Source organism: Numenius arquata, chromosome 10 (assembly GCF_964106895.1).
Source record: "Numenius arquata chromosome 10, bNumArq3.hap1.1, whole genome shotgun sequence".
NCBI classification, from domain to species: Eukaryota; Metazoa; Chordata; class Aves; order Charadriiformes; family Scolopacidae; genus Numenius; species Numenius arquata.
Genome location: NC_133585.1, coordinates 29,905,009 through 29,932,266, shown reverse-complemented (window position 1 = coordinate 29,932,266; position 27,258 = coordinate 29,905,009). Strand labels below are relative to the sequence as shown.

The following is a 27,258-nucleotide window of genomic DNA, read 5'->3' as shown; positions in this document are numbered from 1 at the left end:
TGCCATACTTGAATTTTGCAGCAGTACACAGAATATAAGACCAGGCGGTTTTGTACATACCTGACATTTCCTAAATCATCTTTTGGTTCTCAAATATGCCCTTGTAATAGTCACCTGACAGAAATATACGATCAGTACTAATCATGAGATGCAATAGCTAGACTCTTTTTTTCCCTGTTAAAAGCCATTTGTTAAATCCTCAAGATTACCAAGATTATTTAATCACGTGCACACTTTTACAATTCTGCATCAAAGACCAAAACTACAATGAAAGCAGAAACTATAAACTGACTGAAAGATACATTCACTTGACATTCAGAAATGTGTTTCAAACTGAAGAGTGCAATCTCCTTATTTTCCATATATGATCTGGCAAGTTTGACCATCCGCATCATGCAGCAAGTAGCGGAATCAGATAATCTGCATCAATCTGAATTTAACTCAATAATATCAACATATCGTTTTTACCACCTTTGCAAAAACAATCTGTTTCTACCAAGCACATCTCACAATAATAAGCTTTCCAATTTTCCGCAGAAAAATGCTTTTCAGGGAAGCAGGAAGGGAAGGAATGAAGAAATACATTACAGTTAGAAATCTATTCTTTCAACCTTCCTCACCAAAAAAAAAAAAAAAAACCCTTCGGTGTAAGCAAGCGGGCTTCACGAGTAGTGAAAGGACCTTTCTACATCTACGCACAAGCAAGAAGTCCCTCATCCTGACTGGGTCAATAAATGTGAATTGCACATATTATATAACAAAATACAGCTTTGCCTTAAGTTTCTTCTTGATAAGACACAGAAATGACTTAATATCTGGACTTGGTTTTGGAAGAATGTTTAGCTGTTTCCAAATAATCTAGTTTTTCCTACATTAAAAGAAGGAACTGAATGAGATTAGATGCATAAAATCTTGGCTTCCTGTTCACACTGGAGAACTGCTGCGAGATATTAACATGAATTTCTCAACATATGAAATGGAGGAGATGCCATTAACTCTTTCATATATGCAGGTTGTTCTCTCAACTGTTTGATGGGCCCTTGAGTTCAACGGATTTAACAAAAACAAAGAAAAGGAATGACAAAGCACTAGATAGCCTGGCCAAACGTCCTCTGCCTCTCGGTTACAACCTGACAAGTTCTGTAGCTCAGATTACAGTTTTATGAGTTTTGAGTCATTATCGCAGTATTTCTCTAGGTAAGTCTTCACAAAAGAAGAGACGTTAGACCAGCTATTTCTAATGCAATAGGCAAGCAGAATTAAAATAGAGATACAATCCTTTGAGCTGTCACTATACATCCTGAACCAGAAACAGTAGGTAGAGGAACATTTCTTTTTGTTTTGCAATTAATTTTACATAATGTGATGGGCTCTGACCTCGTAAAGCTCCTACTCCTCCTATTGGTAGATCCCCAAACTCCACAGGCTGAAGAAATAACAAATTTTGCTGTATTTTTATATGCATTACAGTGTGAGTCACAGTTAAACCATGCTCAGAAGGAAGTACTCCTTGTAGGTGGTGTGGAAACAGCTAATTTGGTAAAAAGCTGTTACACTAAATCTATCAACCAACAATTCTGTTAGTGTACTATTGTATCAGAATTCCTGACATGTTTTGGTGGCACATAACTTCTGTTAAGGCATTACCTACCTTGTGAACTGATCATTAAACTTTAATTCTTTTTAAAACCCTTAAAACAACATTCAGAAAACTTATTCTCAAGCCATTCCGTGACACCAGCGTGCAAATCTTCACAAGGGCTGCGCAACTAAGACTACCCAGCTGACCTAGGAGGTAACAGGGCATTACTATAACCATTATTTAAAGCATTCCCCAAGCCCGGCAGCTGCTGCTGCCGAAGTTAGCATGTATTCCATGTCAGACAGCGATGCCAAGTTACTCAAGCCAACGTGGCTTTAGCCTCTTGCTGAAAGACTCTACAGATCCATAACAATAGAATACTTGAGGTTGCTAAAGACTGCTTGAAAGTCCTGGAATAAACCATCTCATTTCACACATGGTTCAACCACCACTAAAAGCATTCAGTTGTGCTTACTTCTTATAGGGGAAACCAAAGACACTCAGCACCCAAAAAATGTCCTTCCTTTGTTCCCTGAGCCAAAATGCCAAATATTTTGTTTAAAGCTGGCTGGATCCCTGTACCGAGAAGAAGGGGACAACAACTCTGTCTACACTGTGGAAACTAAGCTGTGCAGTGGTTTGGGATCCAAAAGCATCAAGTCTTACATTAATGAAAAAAAGGAAACAAACCCTCCAAGGAGGAGTGACTTCTGACCCAAAACTTCCCAGAGTGGTCAAAAGCACACATCAGTAGAAACACGGGGGAAAAGCACTAGTTCAGAAAATCTGCCATTTAACAGCATTTCTAAAGCACAACACACCACCATTTCAGTCATTTCTTAAAATGATCAAGCTCTGATACCACATGGAAAGTCCAAGAAGCATTTGCAGTAACGTTCCATACTTCCCAGGAAAAAGAGGAGGAGATCATACAAAGAGTTACTAAGCCTTTGTGTCAACCTCTTTATGGTTGCCCGCATATCGTGCGCTTGCTCTTACCTGACCAAGGGAAGGAAGCGTTGCATATGCCATGGGCTGGTTCATCATTCCTTTCTGCTTCATGATGAGCATGCGTTTCTGCTCCTCACTCAGGTGCGCCATCTGAGCTTGCATCTGCGGCTGCTGGGACTGCTGCTGCTGGATGTATGGCATCATGGGGTTCTTGCTGGGATTTGCCATTGGTGGGGTCATCCTCTGACTCAGCTCAGCATTGAAGTGGGTCAGAGGTTTGGTGTTGCCGTAAGAAAGCATACTGGGCTGTTTGCTTAAGGAGTTTGTGCCCAGGTTATTTGGCTGCTGACTGATCATATTCATGTGATTTTGAGGGAGGTAGTTATTAATTGTGGTCTTCTGTGAATTGTTTGCCATAGCAGGCACTATTGGGTTTTGGTTGTTAAAGGCTTGGGGATACATCATTGGACTATTTGGTTTCTCTGCACTGAAGGGTCCTCCGTAGGGACTAGAGGGAGGGCCCACAGGTGACCAGTTTGAGGCTTGGTTTGGATGCTGCTGCTGCTGCTTTTGCTGCATGAGCTTAGCTCTTTGCTGCTGCTGGGCTGCCATTTGCTTGAGCTGTTCAGCTGGAGACAGGTCAGCGCTTGGCATATTCACGGGCCCAGGCCCCGATCCAGCCACAGTTGCTGCTGCTGGATTCATAAGATAGCCATTTCCAGACCGCGTCTGCGTCTGGCCTGGAGTGTGGGCCTGGCTGGGGGTTTGAGGTGACTGAACAACACAGTTTGCTGGTGAGCCGGCAGGGATTGGGGCTGGTGGGGCGCTGGACACGGAAGCTATGCTAGAGGCTGTGGAGACGTTTGAAAACGGAGGACCAGAAGAAGAAGGTCTCACCTGGGGAGACCCTAACGGGACATGAGCAAATGGAGAATGAGATGGATCACTTTTCACGCTTGCACTCTCTTGAGTCTCTGTGGCAGGCCTGGGAAATTCCGGCTCCTTCTTCTCTTCAAAGTCTTCATTGAACAAGTCTTGTATATCATCTTCTGGAACGGTGTTGGCTAGTTCATCTATTAGCTCCTGCCACTCTTGGTCGTTCAGGTTAATATCTGAAAAGAGCTTATTCTGATTTGAAAGAGATGTTTCAGAAGTGTCTATGCAGCTGGGGTCATCCAAAGGCTCTTGCTTTAGCTCCTTGTTCTGCAGGATGTTAAAACTATTGTCTAGTTCATTGCAACCATTAACGGGGAGCTTTATCTCAGAAAGCCCACCGTTTTTACCCAAGTCTTCTAGACCACTACTGTGAGTTCCACTGTTCTGCAGGGGCAGGGGAGCTTTCATGTCAAGCTGGTGAAGAGGAGAAACAGCGGGCAAAGGCAAGTTATTGGGCAAGCTGTTGATTGCCTCGATGCCTGGTACATCCTTCCGTATCCGCTTGCTGTTCGGAGAAAAGCTCCCATCACAAACTCCATTCTGCTGTTCTCCATTGAGAGGTGAACGTGCGCCTTCCAACTTCCTTTTGACTGTCTCTTGAAGCTTAAAGAAAAACAAGAGAAAAAAAATAATTAACCAGTTGCAGAAAAAAAAAAGCACTGATGAACCTTGTGACAGATGCTCCTCATCAAACTTAGTATTGACCATAAGTTTTAAAAACTCTGATAAGGAAGTTTCTTTGATTTCATTCTTATGCCTTGATAATTTGAGAAGATGGTCTAAAACAGCAACAAAAAAACCCAACCCAAAAAAGCCCAAACCAAACCTGCCCCCGAATAGGGGAGCACTAATTCAACTTTTTGCTGCCTAACACAGTTAGGAGTCTTAAATTGGACCAAAAAAAAGGAATCACTAAAATTTACTATTTACTCTGAAAATCTTTTTGCTGGAAGCTTCTTGAAGCTTCTTTAAAAATACCTGCAACGCAACTGTTTGACTACTTATATTGAAACGTGTTGTTGACACTAAAATTTTTTGAGAAAATTCAATAACAGTTTCATTTGATTAGCCCTCTGTTCTTGGCTACAAAACATAATGAGAATCAATTTTAGGTGAGGAAAATAATATATCCACCCTAAAAAATAGAAGGCACTTTGCATGATGTTAATCAGACAACAGAAAAAAGGAAATAACCTATGTGCTAGGAGCTAATGTAAAAGATAAATAACTAATAAATGATAGCAAGACAAGTCTCCAGGAAAGCAATTAAAATGGAATGTAAGAATGTTAGAATAAAACAATGGAATGTAAGAATAAAAAAAATAGTGTATTAATATAGGCTTTAAAATTAAGGTTAAAAGAAGCACAGCAATGCACTGTGACAACCTACAGTCCTTTCCTATCACACCAAACATTAAGTCCTCCGCTTATGTACGGCTAAAAAAAGCATCCCTCTTTGGCTAAGGCAAAAAACAATAGTGGGGAGGGGAGGAAGCAAAGAGGTCACAGCTCTAGCAAACGCCTTCAGGACACACTTGCATCCTTGATACTAGAACAATAGAAGACAAAATACTGAAAGATTTTATCAATTTTTGAAGTATTTTTACTGGTATGAAAATCCCAGACACTCAGCTCCCACCCCTTCCCTAACCTAGAGGTCCTCAACCTTCTTTCTTCCCACAATCCCGACCCCATTTATTTCTCCCATCCCAGAGGGCTAAGATCTCCCATCCCGTGTGTAAGACAGGCAAGCAAATCCATTTCTTACCCCCGTTTCAGAGGGAGTGGTTCTGCCTGAGAAGGCTGCACCCTTCTCTCGCCCTTCAGCCCCGCGTGGCCTCTTCAGCATGCAACGCAGAAGGACACGGCCGATGCACGCGTTGCTGGGGACACTAAGCTACATGCTGGTCCACTGCAGAGATTTGAACTTTATAACAAAGCGGAAAGGCAAGTCTCTGAGTCCTTAAGCAGACCATCAACTCCTTGATTCGTACTGGAGCAGAAGAGCTTTTTTTTTTATGTGGGAAAATTACTAACACTTGGCTAAGAGTCACCAGTGGGCCCCGGTTGGCGTATGTGTCCAAGACTTTGCTGCCTGTTCCCCCTGCACAAAGCCAGTGTGTGCCAAGCCACCCACAGGCTGAAATTCCTTCTCCTCTTGGCTTCTATGGTGCCACACAGAAGTTCTGCGACCACAGCCTCTGCCATGCTGCTCCGCTGGGCTCCTCCTCTGGTGCAAGATGCCTGTGGATCTCCACAGCAGCTGTCCTTCCCTGCCCCTGGTTTCTGGGGGTTGGGGAACAGCAAGGCCAGTGGTTTGCACTGAGAATTTCATCTCCCTGTGCCGCCGGCTGTGACGGGGAACTCACCCGCAGCAAGGCAGGGGTCATGAAGGCTGTGAGCATGTTTTGGGCCTCCCCACTGCATGCGTGGGGTCCCCATCACTGGGCTCCCACTCCTCTCCCCGTGCCCCACCACAGCAGCTCTTGCCCCCATGAGCTTCGCAGATGCCTGGGGATGGGGTCCTGCACACAGTGGCAGATGCAGGTGGGAGCACACCCTCTCGATTAAAGACCGGCACAGTCACATTAATCAGCCATGGTCTGCGGGAGCACACCAGGCTGCCGAGCACGGAGCCCCACAGCAGAGGCATCACCTTTTCCTCTCTCCGTGCCATGGTAGCAGCAAGCTCGAGCAAGAGGCCCTTGCCCAGGGGTGGTAATTGCCTCATCTGTGCCAGTTAACAGCGATGTGGAAGGTAAGTCAACACCCAGAACTAGTGTGAAGAGAAAAATCAGATCCCACAAGGGGGCTTATGATATGGCTCTCACCTCCACTGCTTCCCTCCCCTAAAAACCCACGTTAAGCTGAATATCACTGTGTGGCATTACAGCTCCCTGCTGCTTTTTGACCGGTGTAACTGGCGTGTGGCAGAAGACGACAGCCGAGCCACTGAGCTTGTTTCACTGATCTTTATATATCCCCGGTCAGACCCCGGAGATGAGGAAAGGACAATATGGATGTGGTAATGGCACCGCTTCACAAGTACGGCAGCACAGCTGCTTCCAAGTTACCTTTCTTCAGAGCAAGAAAAGAGAGAGCACGATCTGGCCTCAAGTGCAGGTGGTCACTAACATAGCTGATATAATGGCTTAAAATAGCATATTTAAATGTTGCCCTAATGGGCCACTCACACAATTTACAGCTGAAATCACCCGTTTTGGCTCCTAAGCCGTCTCACTACGAAGTCACTATCCCTCTTTGCCTTCCACACCAGAAAACCAGTCACCAAACAGCAAGTGACTCAAGACCAAGGTCAATGGGCATGCACACGCAAAAACAGGGTCTGAAGAAGTGTCCAAAACTTGTGATGGCCCTTTGCCCTGAGTTCATATTGATCAAATGCTAAATAAGAACAGTCATACCAAAGGACCTGGTGATGGGCTTTTAGTCGCGAAGGAAAGTTCATACAAGGAAGAGATGGGAAAAAACTTAATTTGTGTTAGTGACAAGTCAGGGATTAGCAAAAGTGATTATCTCCTGAGAATACAAGAGAGCTGACTCCATATATTTCACAACAGTTTGAAGGTATCCCTTACAGAATACCGGTAAGGGTAATACACTTTCACATCATTTCATGCTTTTGGGTTTCACATCATTTACTAATTTATCCTGAATCCATCACCTTATTTATACATGAAAGCTTCGGATTCTTTTGGTAAACAATCTAGTGGCAAATAACCAGCCCTAAAAATATCAGCCCCTAAAGATTTCATCATGGGCTGAAACTTTGATGTCCCCCTGTAGATATATACAGTGACTTTAGCAAAAGTAAAAGCATGCCCAGTATATAAATATTGATAATCATGTTTATCATGCATTACAACAAAAAGCAGCTTTAACATGGAAACTACTTTCCATCAAATATCAAACATCCAGAAATCAGTCCTTGTTGCAAATGAAAATAAAATTAAGTCTATGCTAAGTTTGTAGCTCCACGTTATTCTCCCTCAGAGGTTTAGGATTTGGGGGTTTAACAGGCACCAGAAAAAAACCAATCTTTTTATTTTCGTTGCTCATTGAACAACTGTAGGTAGACAGAAACATAACATGAAAGGTTTATTTGAAGGCAACAGGCTAGATACAATCTTTGCAGGTGGGGAAGCACCTTGGCTCTGTGATTTTGGAGGGGTTAGGAGCCATAACAATAGATGCATCTCTTCTTTTGGGAAATAACATAAAAACATCCTTATCAAATTCTTTCAATGCAACGTTCATTATCATATCTTGATTTCATTCCAAATCACCGTGTCAACTACTGGATGACCCGAATATTGTACTCTGACCATATACTGGCAAACAGTTTTCCACCACCAGGACTCCACAGTGTCTTAGACTAAAATCCCAGCACTTCCCCTTCCCTCAGTAAAAAACAACATCTAAAGTAAAATATTCTCCTGTAAAGTGTCTTCCCTCTCCTTCTAAGAAGTAGAATGTGCATGTGATTTACAGTATGCATCATGAAGATATTAGCAGCGGCTTAAAGATTTATGTCTAGGAGCAGAAGACTCTTCATGCATAAAATAAAAATAAAAGGAAAGCATTAAAACAAAACAAAAATACTAAAATAAAATAAAACCCTTGCCAGCTTCATAGGCCTTTAGCTTTATTCACACAAAATACTTGGCTGATGGACCTGCATTTCACAGCAGGTTTCTACCCCAAAGCAGAAGAGAGTGAAGCAGGACGCGCTATTTTTTCTATGCCTTTGGAGAAACTCTAGTTGCAGAGCAAGAAAAGGTCAAACTTTGGCGGGTTGACTTTTTAAATGAATCTTGACTGGGGGAGAGGCTGGGGGGGAGAGAGGCTGTGCACGCAAACACGCAGACACAGGTGGACCCGAGTGGTCTAACCCAACCCGTCCTGAAATTTTTGGCAGAGCTGCTCGGACATGCCATGACAGAGCCAACAGATAAACAAGAGAGCATGGAGGCTGTCGGCAGGGCTTTCATCTGCAGGGAGAAGCCGCTCCGCTTCATCCCACCAGCAGCAATTCATTTTTCCAAAAGAAATGAGATGGAGGTGCTGTTGTTATAGCAACAGCTGAGCTTCTCGCCGGCCCATCCTCCACTGTCGCGCTGCCTTCGGTGGGTGGCTGGTCCAGTCACCCATGGGGAGCGACCAGGGATGTGGCAGCGGCTGAGTCCTTCCACTGCTCTCAACAACAAAACCAAACCAAACCAAAAAAAAAGAGCGGGGGATGGAAAAAAAGCCACGAGGCTAAATTATCTTTCTGCCTGTAGAGGCTGAGCATGATTCGCAATGCCTGACACAGGTCGGCTTCCATTCGGTGGCTGGATGATCTGTGAGCCCACAGCCAAGGAGGCTGGGGTCACTTTTACAGATGCTTTCATGCACCAGCTACACAGCGGACATGTTGCCCCTGACTTTTCTCTTCTTAAGGCAGCTCTAGCCAGTTCAATACAAGGCAAGGGTGACAACTGACGAGGTCCGGCGCACTCGTTCCCCAGCTGTGATGGGACGTGACTTGCTCCATAGCTATCTTTGCTCTCTGTGGAAAAACAGAGAAACCAGCCAAAGCCCAAAGTTCATCTTCCTTAGAGAAGACGCACGTTTACATAAAGCAAGGGTTATCATATTCTCCACAGTGCTCTTCTGTGACTCCTTCTGTTAAAAGTAAAAATTGATCTTTTCCATTCCTCATGTTGAATCACGGTCTGGCCTACCAGCCATCCATGTTCAAACAGGCCTTGGCTCTCTTCCAGGGCAAAGACTCCATCTTGGTCCTTTCCTGTAGGACTTTTACTCTCCCTCCCCATCAGTCTGTCTGGCTTAGCACCTCTTCTTCCAGGTGTTCCTGAGCTTGCCCCACCTTCCTTCTCCCCTCTTCTCCCAGAACTTCTCCAGACAGATCTTGACCACCCCCTTCACCTCTGACAGGGAGTGCTCACCACGAGCTCTGCCAAACACCACCTCAATTCAGCCACCTCCGGCTTGCACCCTGATGACTGAGTCAAGCTCGCTCCTTAACTCCTTGTGCTGTGCTCAACTCCTATCAACAACTCAGCAGGTGTCCCAGGGGTTGCTCTGAAGTGACACTAAGCGATTTGATTGGATGTGACAGCTCTCCTAAGCAAAGATGTAATGGCCATAACCACCTCATTTGAGATCAATAAGGAATGGTCGGTATTGCCATTTGCATGCCAGCAATTCAGCTTCAACATCTGAAAGGATTCCTTGTTCCTTGCACATCCTTCCTTGCTGTACCACTTCTGAGACTGCCATTAAGAAGTCCACGGTGCCAAAGGGTGCCACTGCTTGTGGTCACATCTTGTGACCAGTGGCTGAAGTCAGCTCCACAGTGGCCTCTAAACGACACTTGCTGCAGGTGTCACACAGAGATGGTGGGGAGCACAGGACAGCCTTTCAAAAGCCTAGTGGGAGCTGAACTCATCCAAGTGGCCGAGCAAAGCGGGTTACATACCACTGCTTCCAACAAATGAAAGTGTTCCATCCATCAAACCACTCCCCGACTACTCCAATTTCTTCGCACTGCTGAAAGCGCTGCACTGACGCCTCCTAACTCACAGGATGAAGCCTGACGTAGCAAATTGATTTTGGATCACAATTGCTCGCTTAAAGTACATGCTGTGCTCTTCCATGCTGGGCCTGCCTGCCTACTTCTTGTTGGCCAGGGCAATGTTTCAAATGCGCAGGAAATTCACATTGTGAAATCTATTTGAAGTTGGTAAAAATCTTTATCTGCCAACCTAGCCAGTAACCTGTGCAGTAACTCTGCAGGCTCACAGAGTAACCTCTGCCTCACGAAGGAGGTCAGAGCGTTGCCCATTACCCAGGCTGCTAAAGGATGCTGGGGACTCTGTCAACACCCTTCTTTTTAGAGTCAGTCATCAGAAGAACAAACCGACTCCCATTAATGATAAGAAGTAAAAGATGCTCAAGGCACCTGTGAAACCTGAAAGAAGTAACAGTGAGGAAAATGATCTGCATCCTTGCTTTTTAGCTGGGCTGGTCGGACGGGAAGAGTTGGTTGCTCTCTCAAGCAGCTGGATAGCTGGATGCATGCATCCATCCATCCCCCTTTCCAGGGGCTGCCTGCCCTGGCCAGCTATCAGGCTCCCAGCCACCAGCGGGAATGGGAACACACTGGGAGGTCAAGTGGGGGACGGGGAAGAAGGGTAACAAAAAAGGCACCAGATGAGAGCAAAACAGCGACAGTGCTGGCGAAGTCAAACCAGGCAAACCCTGTCACTCTGCTTGCCCTCAGTCAGCCCGGTAAGGATGCTGACGTCTGCTGAAACAGCTCGAGAAAAGCAAGAACTGGGATGAGCTTTCTTCAGTGCTTTGAGAGAGGGATGAGCAAGAGCAGGGAAGGAGACACGCTTCTGTAGGGACAGAGAGAGAAAGAGAGGTAGCTTCTCCCATGGCTCAGCTCTGTCTGATCACAGTGGAGATGTATTTTCATTGCAGACTGAAGAAGTTTTGTACTTCAGCTGCTCAGGTCGTGTGATAAGAGGACTTGCAGCTCTGCGTGCATTACTTTCATCAAAATAGAAGAACAGATAAGCATGTGTACCTTTACTGATGTTTAAACCACCCCACTGCATTGCTGCTAGAAAGACATTTTCTGCAGTAGAAATGAACACTGTGGAGAATGCCTAGCTAGTAAGAGATGCAGGAATGAAGAAATCTGTACAAAAAACAGTGGAGAAATATATACAAACAATATCAACTATCCTGATCAAATTGTATGTGTCTGGAACAGACTGGGGAAAAAAGTGTGATCCTCCTGAAGCATAAGTGCATATATCATTTATCAATTTCAGTTTGCCTTTCAAATATTTTACTTTCATAATTTCTGTCTCTCCCTCTACACAACTCCAACTTAAATTTTAATGCAAAGGCACTAAACGACACGCTTCTGAGATTTGGCATGCAGGGTCCCTGGGGAAGCTGTTGAGTAAAACACAGGCAATGGATGCCATTAATTTTCTCAATACAAAATTATTGGCAAGTTTAACTGGACTTTAAAGCACAAATTATTTCATGGATGAAATGCTGTCATCACTGTCAAACAGCCTTCCTGCCCGAGTGTATCATCTACACGGCTTCCTCCTCTTCAGGTCCCTCCAATTTAATCCCACTTTAGCCCAACAGGGTAAACACTGGCAAAGCAGTAACCTCATCGCTTCAGGAGTGCCAGCATTCCTCTGTTTGTGCAAAAGTCTTAATGAAGGTGCTAAGAGCCTGAGAGCTAAATGACTTAGCTGGCAGTGCCTACTCCCGTCTCTCACACCAAACAGCTGAGCCATGCTCTCCCTGCAACTGTCCTCACAGACGGCAGGAGCTACGTTTTCAAAGCATGTTATGAGGATTTAGTCAGGCAGCCTCTAATTGACTTGTCTGGGAGTTGTGCTGATAAATCTTCACCCTTTGAAAACATTCCCAGTCTGCTTTGTATCTGGACAGGAGGGAAGCTAATGATAAAAAGCAGACACTGCAGATTAGTAAGGCTGTACCTCCCGAAGAACTCCTACAAATCAGGGTAGAAAAGAAAAGCAGGAACCTCTTGTGTTTTAAACTAAGAATCAGCAAAGCAACATATCCAGTGTTGTTGCACACGCACCATAGCTACTGGTTCACTTCTCACTAGCTCTTTAAACTGCATGTGTGATGCTAGAAACAGTTTCCTGGGGAAAATCTTGCCCTGATTCATCCTTAGATGGGCACAAGTTGTAGCAAGCTAATGAAGTGCGCTGGTGGCACCCTGCCTGGCTAGTGAAGGGGCATTTGGGACAGGAAAGCATTCTTCTGTCCTGCAAAGGAGCAGCAGCTTGCTGACACAGCCTCTGCTTTCCTTCATCATTAAGGCACCAGTAGGATGAGAGCTCTGTTTATGACTTCAGAACAGCCAGACTAAAATCTTGTCTAACAGCTGTAAGGGAAAAGTCCCTTCCTATGCTTACAGTAAGCAAATTACCTTCCAGTTGCATGCAAAGTACTGCCATGGCGCAATCCACATGCATAATATAATAGTCCAGAATATTCTTGGAGAAACTCTGAAGAAGGAGCCAGAAGAGAGAAGGGATGGTGAAGGCATAAACAATGACACTGTTGATTTCCATGGACTATAAGCTTCTATTCAACCTCTTTTATTACCAAAGCCTGTATAGTCTATGATCTCTAGAAGACCAAGCTGTCAGGAGGCTGAACTCAGAAATGGTGTAGCTGTCTCCCATTCACTTCACTGGTGTTAACTCCCAACAAATGCCACCTCATGTCAACGTGGCTTCTTTTTCACAGTTGCATGAAGTAGCATCTTCCTATTCCTCAAATCAATGCGGGGTAAGTAATTTCAGGGATTCTTCCACACGACAAAGTGTTTGATACCATCAGAAAAGGAAGGAAATGAGAGCCAGATAGTCTATACGCTGTACCTGTTCAACCTCACACATTTCAGTCACCCTCTTGGGGTAACGTCATCATAAACGAAACTTCCATTTGAAAATAACTTAAAATCAGAATTAACAGATTTCCACAACTAACACATAAAAAAAGAAAAATCTTATGAATCAACAACAGGACAAGTTATACTGTGCTGCAAACAAAATGGTGAATTTATCCCAGGGCTTGTCTCCGTAAGCCTGCCTCCTTTTCCCCAGCTGTCCCCTGTGCCTCACTGTGCAGCTTGTCTGAGGACGTAGGTGAACTGAAGATTTCTTTGCAAGGACAAATAGTTTTAAAGGAGTGTAGGTTATCTAAGTACAGGTTGAACAATTAACAGTTCAGTAAGCATTGCAAAGGAGACCCAAGCATGGGGAGAAGGGAGAGGGAAATTCATCTTTTGCATGCTAATGAATTAATACTCATATTTTTTTCAAAGTCCTAATTCTCATTGTGCTCCTGAGCAGTGTCTTTTGGGCAAAGGAAAAAAAAAAAAAACATGGGATAGATGAGTTTGGAAGTAGAATTGTGCTAGGCTATAGACCGTCAAAAACCCCAAACAACTAACTGAAAATTCTGAAATAGAAAAGATGTCAGAAACATCCAAAATGGATCTGGCTTTTTCCTTCATCCAAACAGTTCCCTGATCAGCACAATCAGCTTCATCCACCTCAAGGAAAGAAGAGCAACGCTAGAACTGCTTGTTTGCCTTGCCTTTGCATATCTATTTAAAAGAATGCTTGCAGCAGCAGTTTTGTAAGGCTCCTGTACAAAACCAACAGCTCAATCGTGAGAGGTGCTGAAGCCCTCAGCTCCCATTAAGTTCACTAGGAGTTAGGGTTCCATTGATAAGATCACTTCTTCTGCATCAAAACTTCTTCAGAGGTGGACACTAAGTCTGATGGAATAACTCTTCTTTAAATTCCTTTTTTTTCTTTCAAAAGAAGTTATAGCTAGCACTGTAAAAAAATAATGAAAATGCAGGATCATTGAAGATCTGTTAAGACTCAGAGAGTCAAAGGATTGTATAGGATGCCCCAGACATGGTCTGAATTATTCTGCGCACAGCTTGAGAGCTATTTGCCATAGGCTAAAGGCTAGACAGCACTGAAAAGCAATTTTGCCCTAAATATGGCTAAGCAAACCATAAAAACTTTACTTCTTTGTTGCCTCAGTACCTTCACCTCAAGCTGACCTTGGGTCGCACAAAGGCACGCAACAACAACTAATGGAAAAGTACATGTCTGGTCTCCCAGACCCCAGCAATTACCAGAGTTAGAGAGTCCTAAGGCTGGACCTGCTGGGTTGGGTGAACTGGAAATGTACTACTTAAATCTACTGATGAAGTGTAAAGAAGACGAAAAGAGATTTTAAGCAAATCAAGGCCCTGATTCAGCACGATATTTAAGCACATTCTTCACCTCGAGTACCCTAAGCAACCTAAAATACAAAGAATGGTTTATGCAACAAACAACAAAATCAGACCAAGACCTTTGCTCAGGTCTTACCTTCCTTATTTCATCTACAGCAGCTGTCTCCAACCCAGGATAAACCTCTTTCTCTCTCTTAGCACTAGTCTGAATATACATGCACAGTGTATATGTGCACTGGCTTTGTGCTTCCCCAAAGGACAGAACCTAAAAAGGATGGGCTTTGTTGCAATCCAGTGAATCTCTTCACTCCCTGCACATACCTGGAGCACCTCGGAAAGACAGCAGCCATGCAAAACCTGCTCAAGCGATACTGTTTGCTCCTGGCTTTCACGTCCTTCCAGTGGGCAGCATGGACCATTTCTCCCAGTGTCCCCCTTACCTTCCTCAGCAGTGTGAATGCACATTTGCTTGTCACATGGCAGTGATGGCCAACATGGGCACCAATGCCAGTGCTGGGGAATGGGCTGCAAGGCACCTAGAAGAGACGGTTGCCACGAGCAAATACCAGCAGTACCTATAAAATCACCCGGCCTAGAGCCCTCCTTCTGTTGATGTCTGAGTGACATCAAGAAAAAAGGTGCCTGTGCTCAATCTAAACAAACTACACTGATAGGCAGGGAAGGGCCCACCTCAGCAGTAACCAGTGTCTCGAGAAGAGATGTCCCATGCTTGCCTGCTCTGCCCTCCTTCTACAGCTGTTAGGTGAAGTTTGCAGATACCTTATCACCAGAGTATCTTATCATTGAACGCTCTTGAAAAAAAAAATGTTGGCTACTGTTAGGGGGAAACCACATCTCTACTTTCTTAAGCCATCTACGTATAAAGGTGCTCAGTTCTACTCAGAACTTGTCTAAAGCAAGTGTCCCAGAGTACAGCAGCAGCAGCCTGTCTGCAGGCAAATTCCCCAAGCTGCTAACTGTTGGAGGGCTGAAATCATTGCAGCAACGGCAGGAAAAGTTTGCCAAGATCCCAAAAGCGTGTAAGGCTTCGAGATGTCTCCATACAAACTGAAAAGATGACCAGAAGAAAGGTGGTAACCGCTCTGCTAAACAGATCAAATTCCCAGTTGGCCATGGCCATGCACCAGAATACTATCACGCGCTTTTATCTATTTGTGTGTTTCGAAAACAGCCCTCCAAAGTGAGGAGTTGCAACTCATAATGCTACATAAGTCTGTGCATGCCAATTGTGCCCAACACAGGTTTTTTTCACTTTTTCCTTTTGCTGGCAAAAAAAAAAAATATTCCCTGCATTTTTCACACATGCACACGTAATTGCCGCCCATGATACTCACATGGGTTTTCATCTCAGCAATCTATGCATAGTAAGCATATATTAGCAGCTAATCCAAATTAAATTTAGACCTCAAGTCCAAGGCACCACTGAGAGTTTGTGCCTTTAACAGTGTCAAATAAACACATGAAGACAAAAGAGCATTTGCTATTTGCTATTGTTAGATGATGTAGGTAAGACTGAGTCACTGAGAACACTACAGTTCTCTCCTAAGCCCCTTGGAGGTATGAAGCACAAGATATTATAGTTTGCTGTTAGATAAGCTATAGAAATGCACCATGAGCCAGCTGCACATTCATATAATGGGCTTCCACTAATCTTATTTTCCTTCTTAAAAGACCTCTCATTCCCACCTTTTTCTCTTGTTCTAGGAGTGATGAGCCACCTAGTACTAAGGCACTTTTAGATTTCTTAGTCTGGAGATAAAGTACGAATCATGTGGATTTTGGTCTTGGAGAAAAACAGAGGTGGGCTAAATCCAAAAAGAAAAAAAAAAAAAAACAAACCCTATTCGTGTGTCAAAAAAAACCCAACCAAAAAACCAAACCCAAACCATCACTTAGCATTTAAATGGTGTCTGTCATTCAGATGCAAACATGTATTAAACCTCTGCATTTCACTTAAGGAAAGAGAGCGGGAAGCTTGCCTAAAGCTGTATATGAAGTCAGTGGCAGAGTTAGAATTGGACTCAAATCTCCCAAATCCTGTGCCCAGCCAATGGGAATATAAAATACCTTATATCTTCTCAGACTGATAGGTGCTTTTGCTTCTTTTTCTTTTCTTATTCAGGAAAAAGGCTGGGCTAAAAGAGGGGGGAGCTATGAACAGGACAGAAAGAGCCTGGGAACTCCTGTAGGCACCATAAGAAAGTTGCAGGCAAGAACAAGTTGATTCATTCCAGTCTTAAGGATGTGATTCATATCCCCTACACCAGGCTGAGATAGGAATGAGATAAATCATGCTCTAGAAGTGTCTTTTTTTCTTTTCACTGACCTTAAAGGGAGCCTTGGTAACAAGCTCAAAGAGAGACATCCACAAGAGTCAGATGCCTGCATCTGGACCTTCCCCAAACCACCAACATTATTTGCCCAGTCACAATTAGAGCGCTAATTACATGCTACTGCTGTTGACATCTGCGTTTAATAAAGATTTCTGTCTGCATGAGTCAGGTCCTTCCCCCAGTTTCATTTCCAGAGGCTTCAGTTTTGTCCCACTAAACTCTAAGAAAAAAAGCTTGAAATCTTCATAGTTTGGCCTATAATTACATTACATTTGCTCTTGGAAAGAGTCTTACTTTCTTGTAGTGCCAAAGGAAAGAAGGTTGTGCAGCTCCAAGTTCTTGCTTAGTTACTTACACGCTTAATCACTTCTGGATTATTTAAAAGAGGCAAGGATAAGGGGAGAGGTAGCAGGAGGGGCTGTGAGTTTAAATTCCAGATAAATAGTACTGTCATAACCGTGATGGTCTAAGCAAAGTCTAGAGAGAAAAAAGAAAAAAAAAAAAAAAAAAGTATTTTTAATTAGATGCACAGATAGCAGGGAAATATAGACAAGCTTTGGGGTGAGCAAACACTTCTTCCTTCTTAAACAACAGTTGTAGTAACCTTAGTAACAATTTTAACAATGAGCAAGCATGCTTAAGAAATGATGGAAAATCATGTAGATATCGGGCATATAGGACTGTGTGCAAATCTGCTGTGTGATAAAGCTTCCCACAGAATGAAAGTTTGTTTTTAAAGGAAATTACATGGGCAGCAGGTTGAGGTTTTTCCTAGGGCTATTTACAATACTCTTTTATTTTTCCTCCTTTCTTCTAAGCTTTTCAAAACTGTCAAATGAAAACAAAAGCCTGGCAATTAGCATATTTCAGAATTACATTAAGGGCCCAGCTTTAAAATGCACAGCTGCCCGAGACTGACTTTTTTCAATGCCAGGTGGAAGACATGAGGCCAAGAACCAACCTTGAATATCGTGGGTCCTGGTGGCTGTAGGATTTGCAGAGATTTGGTCTCAGTACATCTGAGGGACATAAGTCACTACTATTCTTTTTTTTTTTTTTTTTTTTTAATGCCAAACCGAAGTTGTCTGGTATTGCCAAACTCCAAATTCAGACCTGCAATAATCATATTAGAAGCATTTGACACTGCAAACAGAAGATTTTCCTGACTCATCAGTAAAGTAGTGCCAGCCTTCTCCTCTCCCCGCTAATGAGAAAGGACTGCAATGCCTGAAAGTAGAGCAGATATTTTTCCCCTTGAGTGTTCCCTGTGTCTCTGTACAGTAGCGTAAACTACCCAAGGGTGTTCTTTCTGTACAGGGCCTGGAATTGTTACCAGACAGCGAGCTACTAAATGGGTATGGGGTGAAAGGCTCCCTAAGGAGCTGCGGGGGGAACACAGCAGGGCACAGTGCCCTTCTCGGGAATGCCGTCTCTCCACACAGCCACTGTCTAGCAGAGGTTCAAACCACAAGGATTCAGACTAAACCACAGAACCGTACAGATTCGCCTCTCGGTCCCAGCACAGCAGGGCTGCAGACAGCCTGTGCGCTGTGGTATTCCCAGCTTACACTCCGAGGTCTCTCAGCAAAGGCAGGCAGGAGTCCCTGGGAATAAAGCTGCTCTCCTGCTGCTGCCCCGTTGAGGGGCTGAGAGGTACAAACCAGTCCCTGCCTCCTCCACTTTCTCATAGCTCTGCTGGACCCCCACAGCTCTGATCTGGGTGGCAGTAGCCCTCAGAGAAGACTATGACAAACAAATGGCAAGCTAGCAACGGTGGCAGCAGCTCTGTGCCATGACGGGAGGCTTTGGGGAGCTGGGTGTGAAACGTGCATCAGGCAGGTGGGGAACATTTGCTCACCCCTTGCATAGTCCCATCTTTTTTCCTCTCCTGTCACTGTTTCCCGTATTTTCACAGCAGCTCTCACAGCCTCACATGTAAGTTTTGTGGCTGCTGAAGGTGAAGTAGCTCTAAAGCATTAGCCTTCCTTCTGACGGTTACAAGGCCTCTTCTTGCTCCCACTCTCAGTGCATATTCATATTCTGCCATCAGCCTCTCCCATCTATCTGACTGCTTTCTTCCCAGCTCCACTGGTGCTTACAGGTCTTGGAAAAAGCCATGAGGAAAACTGACCTCATTAGCAGTTTCCTCAAAAAGTCAGTTGGAGCTGGGCATCCATCTCCTCCAGCATTCTCAAACTCACAGAAAAAAACGTGAAAGGAAATGATGCCTAGGGTTGGCTCCAGGAATTCCAGCTACTGCCGATGAGAGAAATTTGCATAACTCACCCCCATCTGCAGTGCAAGCAACAAGTTTTTGCTGCAACCATTTCTTGGCTTTCCTCATTTTCACCCCACCCTGCAAAAAGAAGGAGAAACCCTCTCCATGTATGCAGGGGGCTGCAAAAGCAAACTACTCACAGAGGGTCTCAGCAAGTGGTTCTTAGACCTGTGACGGCTGGAAGACGGGAAGATGCGTCAGACTGTGCCTGCTCTATTTCTTACACTCTGCTCACTGACTTCTGTTGTGGAGAAGACACCGAGCTAAATGTGCCTTTGAGACGACCCAGTACAATAATTGTTCTTATACCCACAGTGCCTGCAGAGGAAAAGCTACTCAGAAGCTTTTTACCAAAATAAACCAAACATAACTCTCCCTCTACCCGTTTTCGAATGTTCTGAAGCATTTTGTTGATAATACATGATTTTATAAAGCTGCAGCTATACAACGCAAAGCGGTACAAACTCATTTCCAGTGACCCCCAAACAAGGAGCAGTCGGTGCAGGAATAACAACCTTAAGCACTTGCTTAACTGCTTTTTGAACAAGGACTGAATGCCAGACTACGGTCATCCTATTAAAAGATAAACAAATGTCCATACTTCCTCCTCTTCCCCTGGTCATCCCCCGCCTCCTCCCCCAAAACTCCCAGCTCCAACACAACCATGACCTACCTATCCAATTTTGGGTTCCTAACGACTATTTCTGCAGTTTGCTGTCTAAAAGGAAGAACCATGATAACCGTCACACCATATATAAGGAGGCATAAGTAAGCAAATTTTAGCTGTTAGTTTTTCTAGTGATCTCAACATTCTTTATAAGGAGAACTCTACTTACTAATATCCAGGGCATAGAATATAAATGAAAGATACTATTTCATACACAGGGCGCATATCACACTGAAAGGCCACGGAAAGTGAAAGACACCAGTGGGAGCAGCAGACAAGGGAGCCTTGAGGCTGAAATTTTCAACCTGGCGACACCCCTGATATGAATGACAATGGCGTGTACGAAAATCAGGCTTTGCTAGAGAACAGACCAGCCACACCATAGATAAAAAGTCATAGCACTGATAAGAGTCACTTAAGGAAAAGTGAATTGTCACGATACTCGAACTGTATTTGCTCTGCTTCATATGCATTATGGTATCCTCTCAGAAAATATTATCTAATTGAATTTATTTAAACAATCAACTCATTAAATTCTTGAAAATATAGAATAATGACTATATGGAGAGCCTGGATATGCAAAGAGACTATTTATTATTTTCCATAGCTTTCCTTACTTTCCACATATGACGCCATGACTCAAACTCCACAAATTCTGAAGATAAAAAGATTGCCAAATTAATTTTTAAAAATCAACCTCCTTGGCAGAACTTGAACTCCATTCCTCAGAATGATTAGTTTGGCCACTGGAGGGCTCCAATATTGTTCCATAAAAGCAAAAGAAAGTTTACTAAGAAGGATAAACACATAACAAGTAGCCTGGGCAATAAAGTTCAAACATAATATGCAGCCTGAATCAAGATCTACAGGCTTGCAAGCATTTCGTAACAGTCAGAGCTAATTCAACCATTGTTTTGCTCTTGTAGCACAAAAGGAGTTGAAGAATGATTTTCTTATAGTTTGGCTGTAAATGCCCCCTCAACTACAGCACCTATTAAAATGATTTTTGTATGCAGTAGTAGAAGGACTTGGTGCCTGCAGAAAAGCAAAACCCATAGGTTTCATTGGTACATGCCAGTAAAACACTTCTGCACGAGAGCCCAGTGCTGCAGAGTACAAAAGAAGTACATTCTCTGTCCCTCTCGTGACTTCAGTCCTCTCAGCGAAAGTTTACCCAGATAAATCATGCAACTCAGCAACTGGGAACAGAGGGAGGAGAGCCTGCTACATGAAGTTCTTGATTGTTTGCTCTTCTTTAGATAAGCCATTGCTGGGAGTTGCCTTTTATTTTCTAAGAGGATTTATACATTCAGGTATAGAAAGTCAAGGAATAACCAGCCCTAAAACTAATGGGTATTTTTCCAGTAACATAGCAGTCAAGATTTTATCAGAAAAATGTATGTGGTCCTGCAGAAGCCAGTACGGGCACTGATGTCAGCTGATAAGCTAATGACTGCAGCTTATCAGCTGATAAGCTAATGACTGCAATGCTCCAGTTAAGGATAAAACAAAGCATTTCAGTATAGGAGCATGAGAAAAAGTATTTCAGACATTCTATCTACAAACTTAGAGAAGGGAGCAAAATGTCGAAGTATCCCCTGCGCTCCCCAATCCATCCGGTTGGGGGTGGGGGGAATTAATCCTGGGCTGAGTTCCTGACTGTTCAAAGTTTCACACTGAGCCAAATTTTACAGCTGAGTTAAGCACTCCTGAAAAGAAAGGAGGTTTATTAGAAATACTGAAAGATGCTAGTGGGTACTATGATAAGCCCAACTGAGCACTGTTCTTGTTTGATGAAGTGTACTGTATTGGGCTGATGCACAAAACATCGTGGTTTGCTGGCACCTTGCCCTGCACACACTATTTTTTCCGCTGCTTCAATGTAAAGGAAAAAAAAAAAAAAAAGCTTGCTTAAAATATCCCTGCCGCTCTCCTGTAGCCCCTTCCTCCAGCACATCACATGTTAATGCCAATCTGCTGGGAGACTGCAATTCGAACATAATGAGATATTAATGAGCTTTGCACATGTCCCCAGTCGCAAGTTCCACCCCCCCAGCTCGTTTCTCGCAAACCTACAGAGATGCTTTGCTTGTTTTCCTGACACTGCATTTGTGCCTCCCCCATCACGCTCACCCCCACCACCACCAAGCAAGCCCTGCTGCACAGTTCCCCTTAAGCTGCCAGCTCTAAAGAGCACCAAATGGGCTGGCACTGTCTTGTTTCCTGGCCTAATGGATGCTTGTTTAAACACTGGAGCTGTTTGCATTGCTGCGGCTCACTGCATGTTAAACACAGTCCTCTGAAACCCTACGCCAATCCAATAAAGGTATCAGCAGTTCAGCGTGGGGAGGCAATTACTATAAAGTCCCAAGTGTGCCTTCTAAGCTCAAGGAAGGGAAAATTTGATCGAACAACTAAAAGCAAAATCTGATTCGGTTCAGCATCACGTGGAGGACACAAGGTTTAACTGCAGCCAGGCCTATGGAGGGCAGGAGGAAATCAATGGGCGAGCTGGGGAGAGCAACTGCACATTGTTAAGAGGGCTTTAAGCTGGCCTGTTAGCAATGCTCTTTGCTGCCTTCACAGAGCTGCCTCCCTCCTCCTTCCTCTATATGCCAAGGTGTGCTGTCTTTCCTTTTTTTTTTTTAATGATATGCTGCCAATTTCCTTTTACCCTTCATCAATTCTTGAAACAATTCTTCTTCTGGTAAAGGTCCTTCCCCTGTACAAAGTCATTGTCATATCAAAGAGGAAGCATTGCACTGGAACAGCTATGTTAGAGGGTTGATGGCAACCAAAAAAAGATCCGTGCTTCATCGAGAGATGAAAAAATCCAAATCACAGACTAATGATAGTCAATATTTCAATGGGCCAGCTCTTTACCTGGTTGAGGGCAGAAAATCAAGGGAGGAAGAAGCTGTATTTCAATTCATTTAATCCATAGAAACAAAGCCGCTTTAAAATGTTCTACTTCCTTTACTTTTAAGTGAGAGATAAGGAGATGGGTGAGGAGATGTTTTCATTTTATACTTTTCTCTCTCTTTTTCTTTTTCTTTTTTTTTTTTTTTTAATTTTAGGCAGACTATATAAGATGGCCTCACTCCGAGGGCAGCTTTGCAAATGTTGTGGAAAGTTTTCCCAAGCACTTGCCATGGCCACAGGAACCTAGGAGAAGGGGAATTTGCCACACCAGATCAGGCCAGCGAGGCAGCAGGCTTGGGATCGTGCCGCTAGCTGTGTCCCACACCTCTGGCTGCTGAGGGGGCTAAAACCCTCCTCTCCCCTCCACGGTGCAGAGAAGGGATTGTGCTGGGAATCAGGGGAGACATCTTTGAGGGGGAACTGGCCCTCCTCAGAGCCGAGTCTCCAGTCCTGTGGGTCAGGTTTGTCCCATGGAAGGACGTGGCAGTGCACAGCTGGCACCTGCCCGTGCCCAAAGCTACCCGTCATCACCCCAGCCAGGGCTGGCATCTGGCTAATGGGCTTAAGGATCAAGCTGTCCCTTCACAGCAAAGTTCTCACGGGTCAGAAATCCGGTGTGATCCTAAGAAGTGCAGGCTGAAAGGTAGAGGGCTGTGCCAATTAACTGATTACCAAAGGATAAATGTCACAGGTCTGCTGTCACTCCTGCCTGGAGACACTGCCACTCACAACACTGCAATGAGGAGGGCAGGGAGAGGAAGCACAGTCTAGTATTAAAAAGGACTATCTGCAGGGAAAAAAAATGTAAAAAACAAATAAGGAAGTAATCAAGAGAACAACTTGTGGGGAGAGGATGGAGTTAATCCCAAGATGTCACCTTCCACGCTCTGGAGCAACTCTGGGAGCTGCAAACTCCCTGTGGACTCAGAACTCAGTGCAGGCAACAGGATGCCACTGGCAGCCTGAGCACAGCTAGTTAAAGAGTGACTGCCTGATGGGTGTTTTGACAGAAATTAGGGGCTTTCAACCAAGAGGGAAAAACTGTTGGGAAACATCTGTTTTGTTAAAATATATAAATATATATAAAAAGCACACAGTAACTTCCCTATTTTCAGTTTTATAGCAAAATACAAACAAACAAACAGCACTTGTTTTTGCTGGCATTCCTTGCCAGGGCTGAGGGGTGGGGGCAGGATGAGCTGGAGACATAATGTCTAGGTAAAGGGGGATTCGTTCCACATACTGCCCTTCAGTTAGGGCTTTGAACCTGGAGATTTAATTTCCCCACCTTACAACAAGGATCGCTACTAAGACGACGGGGCAAAGAGCACCAAACTCGTGGGTGGAGCGATGCAGCTGCCAGAGCTAACCAACACCAAAACCAACAAAACCCAGGCTGTCTTGAAAGCATCAGACCCAGAGATCCCTGAGAGACTCTTGTCACATTCCACCTCCTTTCCTCTCTTGAAGCTGAGAATACGGCTGCTGTGAGGGCTTGAGAAACCCACTCACCTACTCACCAGTGGTAAGCAGAATGATTTCCTGATGAGACTGGGGAAGGATGTGGCTCTCAAAATTATCAGCTTCTGCAGAATTTAGCCTTTAATTTGAACAAAACAACACAACAACAACCAAAAAAAAAAAAATAGCCAGCCCTTGTGATTGCAGAGATAACTTTCCAAATATGACCCACTGCCGTGCTGTGTTTCCAAGTCTGCAGACAGGCTTCTCCTGTTGTTCCCAAGAAGCCACACAGTGAAATCAATAAGACTCATTAATGATAATCAGTACCCTATGGGCAGCAGTAAAACTGACAAGAATCCTGCCAATTTTGTCCTTCTGCTGTTACTTGGGGAAGCTCTGATTGACAGGAAAGGTAGATTTCCCACTTGCTTGCATGCAGCAGTGAGAGGAAGTTGCAGACAGAGTCCTGTGGGAAGGTCCAGCCACAGCATCCCACAAGGAGTATCAGCGTTTGCTCCAGTCAGAGAAGGGCTTTGCACTCTCACAATCACCTATACATGGGATAAGGCTCTTTTCTTTCTTCTCTTACATCCTGATATACTGCTCAGCCCTGAACACTGCAACAGGCTTTCCTGCCTCTCGACCTGGCAAGCTGGTGAGCCGATGAGCTTCAAGTCCTGACACAAGCCACACTCACAGCTTTGAGATGCATGGGGAGCTGTATCATGAAAGACAGACTAGGCTTTTAAGTAACGCAAAAGTATCCTAGATGTTGTTTTCACTCTCTTATCTCTGGCACAGTGACTAGAGGATCTGCTACCCATTGTCTTTCCATCTGTTGCTGGTGAACCACTAAGGAGATCTTCTGGGACTGAAGGGAAGAAGCCCATGGTCCCTTCAGCTTCTTCAAAGTCTGCCTCCCCCCAGGTCTCCTCCCGCTTCAGGGACTTCCAGTTTTTGCTTGTTCCCTTCAGACCAGAATCTCCTTGAGCACCAAGCTGGCCCTGGACCCCACCACGCATCCTCTCTGACATGGACCAGCACAAGCGACAAAACAGATGCATAAGCAGGGCCACCGAAGATGAACTCCCGTGGAGATTTTAATTTCAGGATGAAATTATTACTAATTTTTAAAATTCAGTTACTTGAAGGCATACATTGCACACTTGTTAGTTGTTTAAAACATATTTCGCTATTTGATTTAAAAAGGTGCCTCTGAAGGGACTGATTGGTTTCCATCTTTGAGATCTGACTAGACGCGATACACAAAAAGCACAGTAAAGTCTAAAGCAGCAAGATTTTCCTCCTTCCCATCCCCTTTGAATAAGATGTGCCATGATAGCACAGCTACACATTTACAGTTTGAGTGGATCATTCCTGAGAATAAAATAGCCTTTTCCAGAACCTAGGCCTACACAATAGAGATAGTTTCCTATTAATCAATATTGTGGAAGAAAAGTGTAATAAACTGATGTCTGTATGTCCAATGTCTGCAATCTGCTTAGATAAAAAACCTGAACATTCTTATAATTCACACTTTCAAGGGAAATAAATGGAAGGATTGACAGAGCCTACATTTGTCAGGAGAAAAACCTAGGGGGGAAAAAATATCCCCTAAGTGTTTCTCAAGCATAGTATCATCTCATCAGATGATGCACAGGGTGACGCTGAGGTAAAGGAAATGGAGAAAATGCCATTTCCTGCTTCATTTCCTCCAGGGAGAATCTGGAGCAAGGTTTCATCAGATTAGAAATCCAAACAACCACATGTAGACTAAATGTTTTCTTTGCAGTTCCAGGCCTCCAAGGGAAGTACCCTGCTACCAGCGGCAGTGGGTTAGCCCTGCCTCTATGAAGGAGTGGCAAAAAGTGGAAGAGGAGCAAGAGAAACCAGTGACGCGAAGAGCAAGGGGTGGTGGTTGTCACCTCCAATCATGGTTTCTAGGCCCTGAGTAGGGCAAGTACAAGCTCCACTACAGAAGACAAGAATTACTGGCCTGAGGAGGGGGTGGAATTTCAGGTTGTCAGTTACAGAAACAAGCGAGGAAAAAACAAAAAACAACCACCTATCTTTTCATTTCCAGAACAGTTCAAATACTAAGAGTGCCTCAGTTACACACACAAAGGAGTCAGGTTTTGATAAATAAGTATCAGATCTCTAAACATCAGACATTTACACATACAGGTACCCCAAAATTGAAAGACATTTTTGGAAATGCTTTCTGTTCCTGCCAGTTCACATCAATAGTCACTGCCTTGAAACCAGCAACATTAGACTGGCATTCACCATCACGAACCACACAAATCTACCACATAACAGTCCACAAAAATGGCAAAACAGTCACCTGCTGCACTTTCTTTCAAAGAAGGTATCTAATGGGAATGTTGTTATCTGCCCAAACATTACATCAGAAGCTGCTGACTACATTTATTTCCGGATAGGCTCTTTAAGAAGCCTGAAGAATGGAGGCAAATTTGCAGAACACCCTGATAGTGGCCCAGAGGGCAGAATTTGGAAACCACGCAATGGATTGAGGGGCTTTGGGACACTGACACCCAAGGGAGGCCAGTTTGGTTTCAAACAGATGAAAACATCCCCAACGTTTGGTCATTTGCAGTGCTCCATGCTGGAACCTTCAGTGCTGCACCTCAACCATCTCCTAAGATCCTCTCAACTCATCGTCCAGCATTTAACACCAACTGAAAACTCCGCTAGGTTTACCTTAAAATGCCCCATTGCAATGTTTCTGACGTTCGTTCAGGGCCTGACTGACAAGGCTACCAGGTGCCTCTGGGACAGCTCTGTCGGCCATTTTGAACCAAGAGGCCTAGCGCTTCTCTAGCACAGCCCTCAGCCTCACGTCCAAAATGGATTCTGGTACTTCCCCAAACAAAGTGTGGGTGACAGAGCCAAAAATATTTCACTTGCAGTGATGCTGAGGACTGGATCTGGCCGGCAAAGTGGCTTTTCTGGTGCCCACATCAGCAGGGCAAACAAATTACTTGGCGTGTGGTATTTTCAGCACACTCCTGGAGTCTTGAGCGCTGACAGTTGGTTGAAAGGATTGATAGTTATGGAAAAGATTGGAGCTGATCAGGGCACCAGGCATTTTTCTACATACTGAATGGACCAACTGCCCTCTTTGGCCTGAGACAGCAGGATTTATCAATCCTACAATGTAAATTTAAGGTCATCTAGTAGCACGTACTTTCTCTTTTCTCTACTGCATGTTTAGACAATCAGATA

The 27,258-nt window shown here is 44.2% G+C and overlaps 1 protein-coding gene across 1 annotated transcript in view; it reads right to left on the bottom strand.

Moving 5' to 3' along the window:
- MAML3 (mastermind like transcriptional coactivator 3) overlaps window positions 1-27,258 on the bottom strand; it is a 250,802-nt gene that overhangs the window by 88,126 nt on the left and 135,418 nt on the right. The window contains exon 2 of the mRNA XM_074154732.1: window positions 2,582-4,072. Coding sequence (XP_074010833.1) covers window positions 2,582-4,072 — 1,491 coding nt within the window. The remainder of the gene's footprint in view (window positions 1-2,581; window positions 4,073-27,258) is intronic.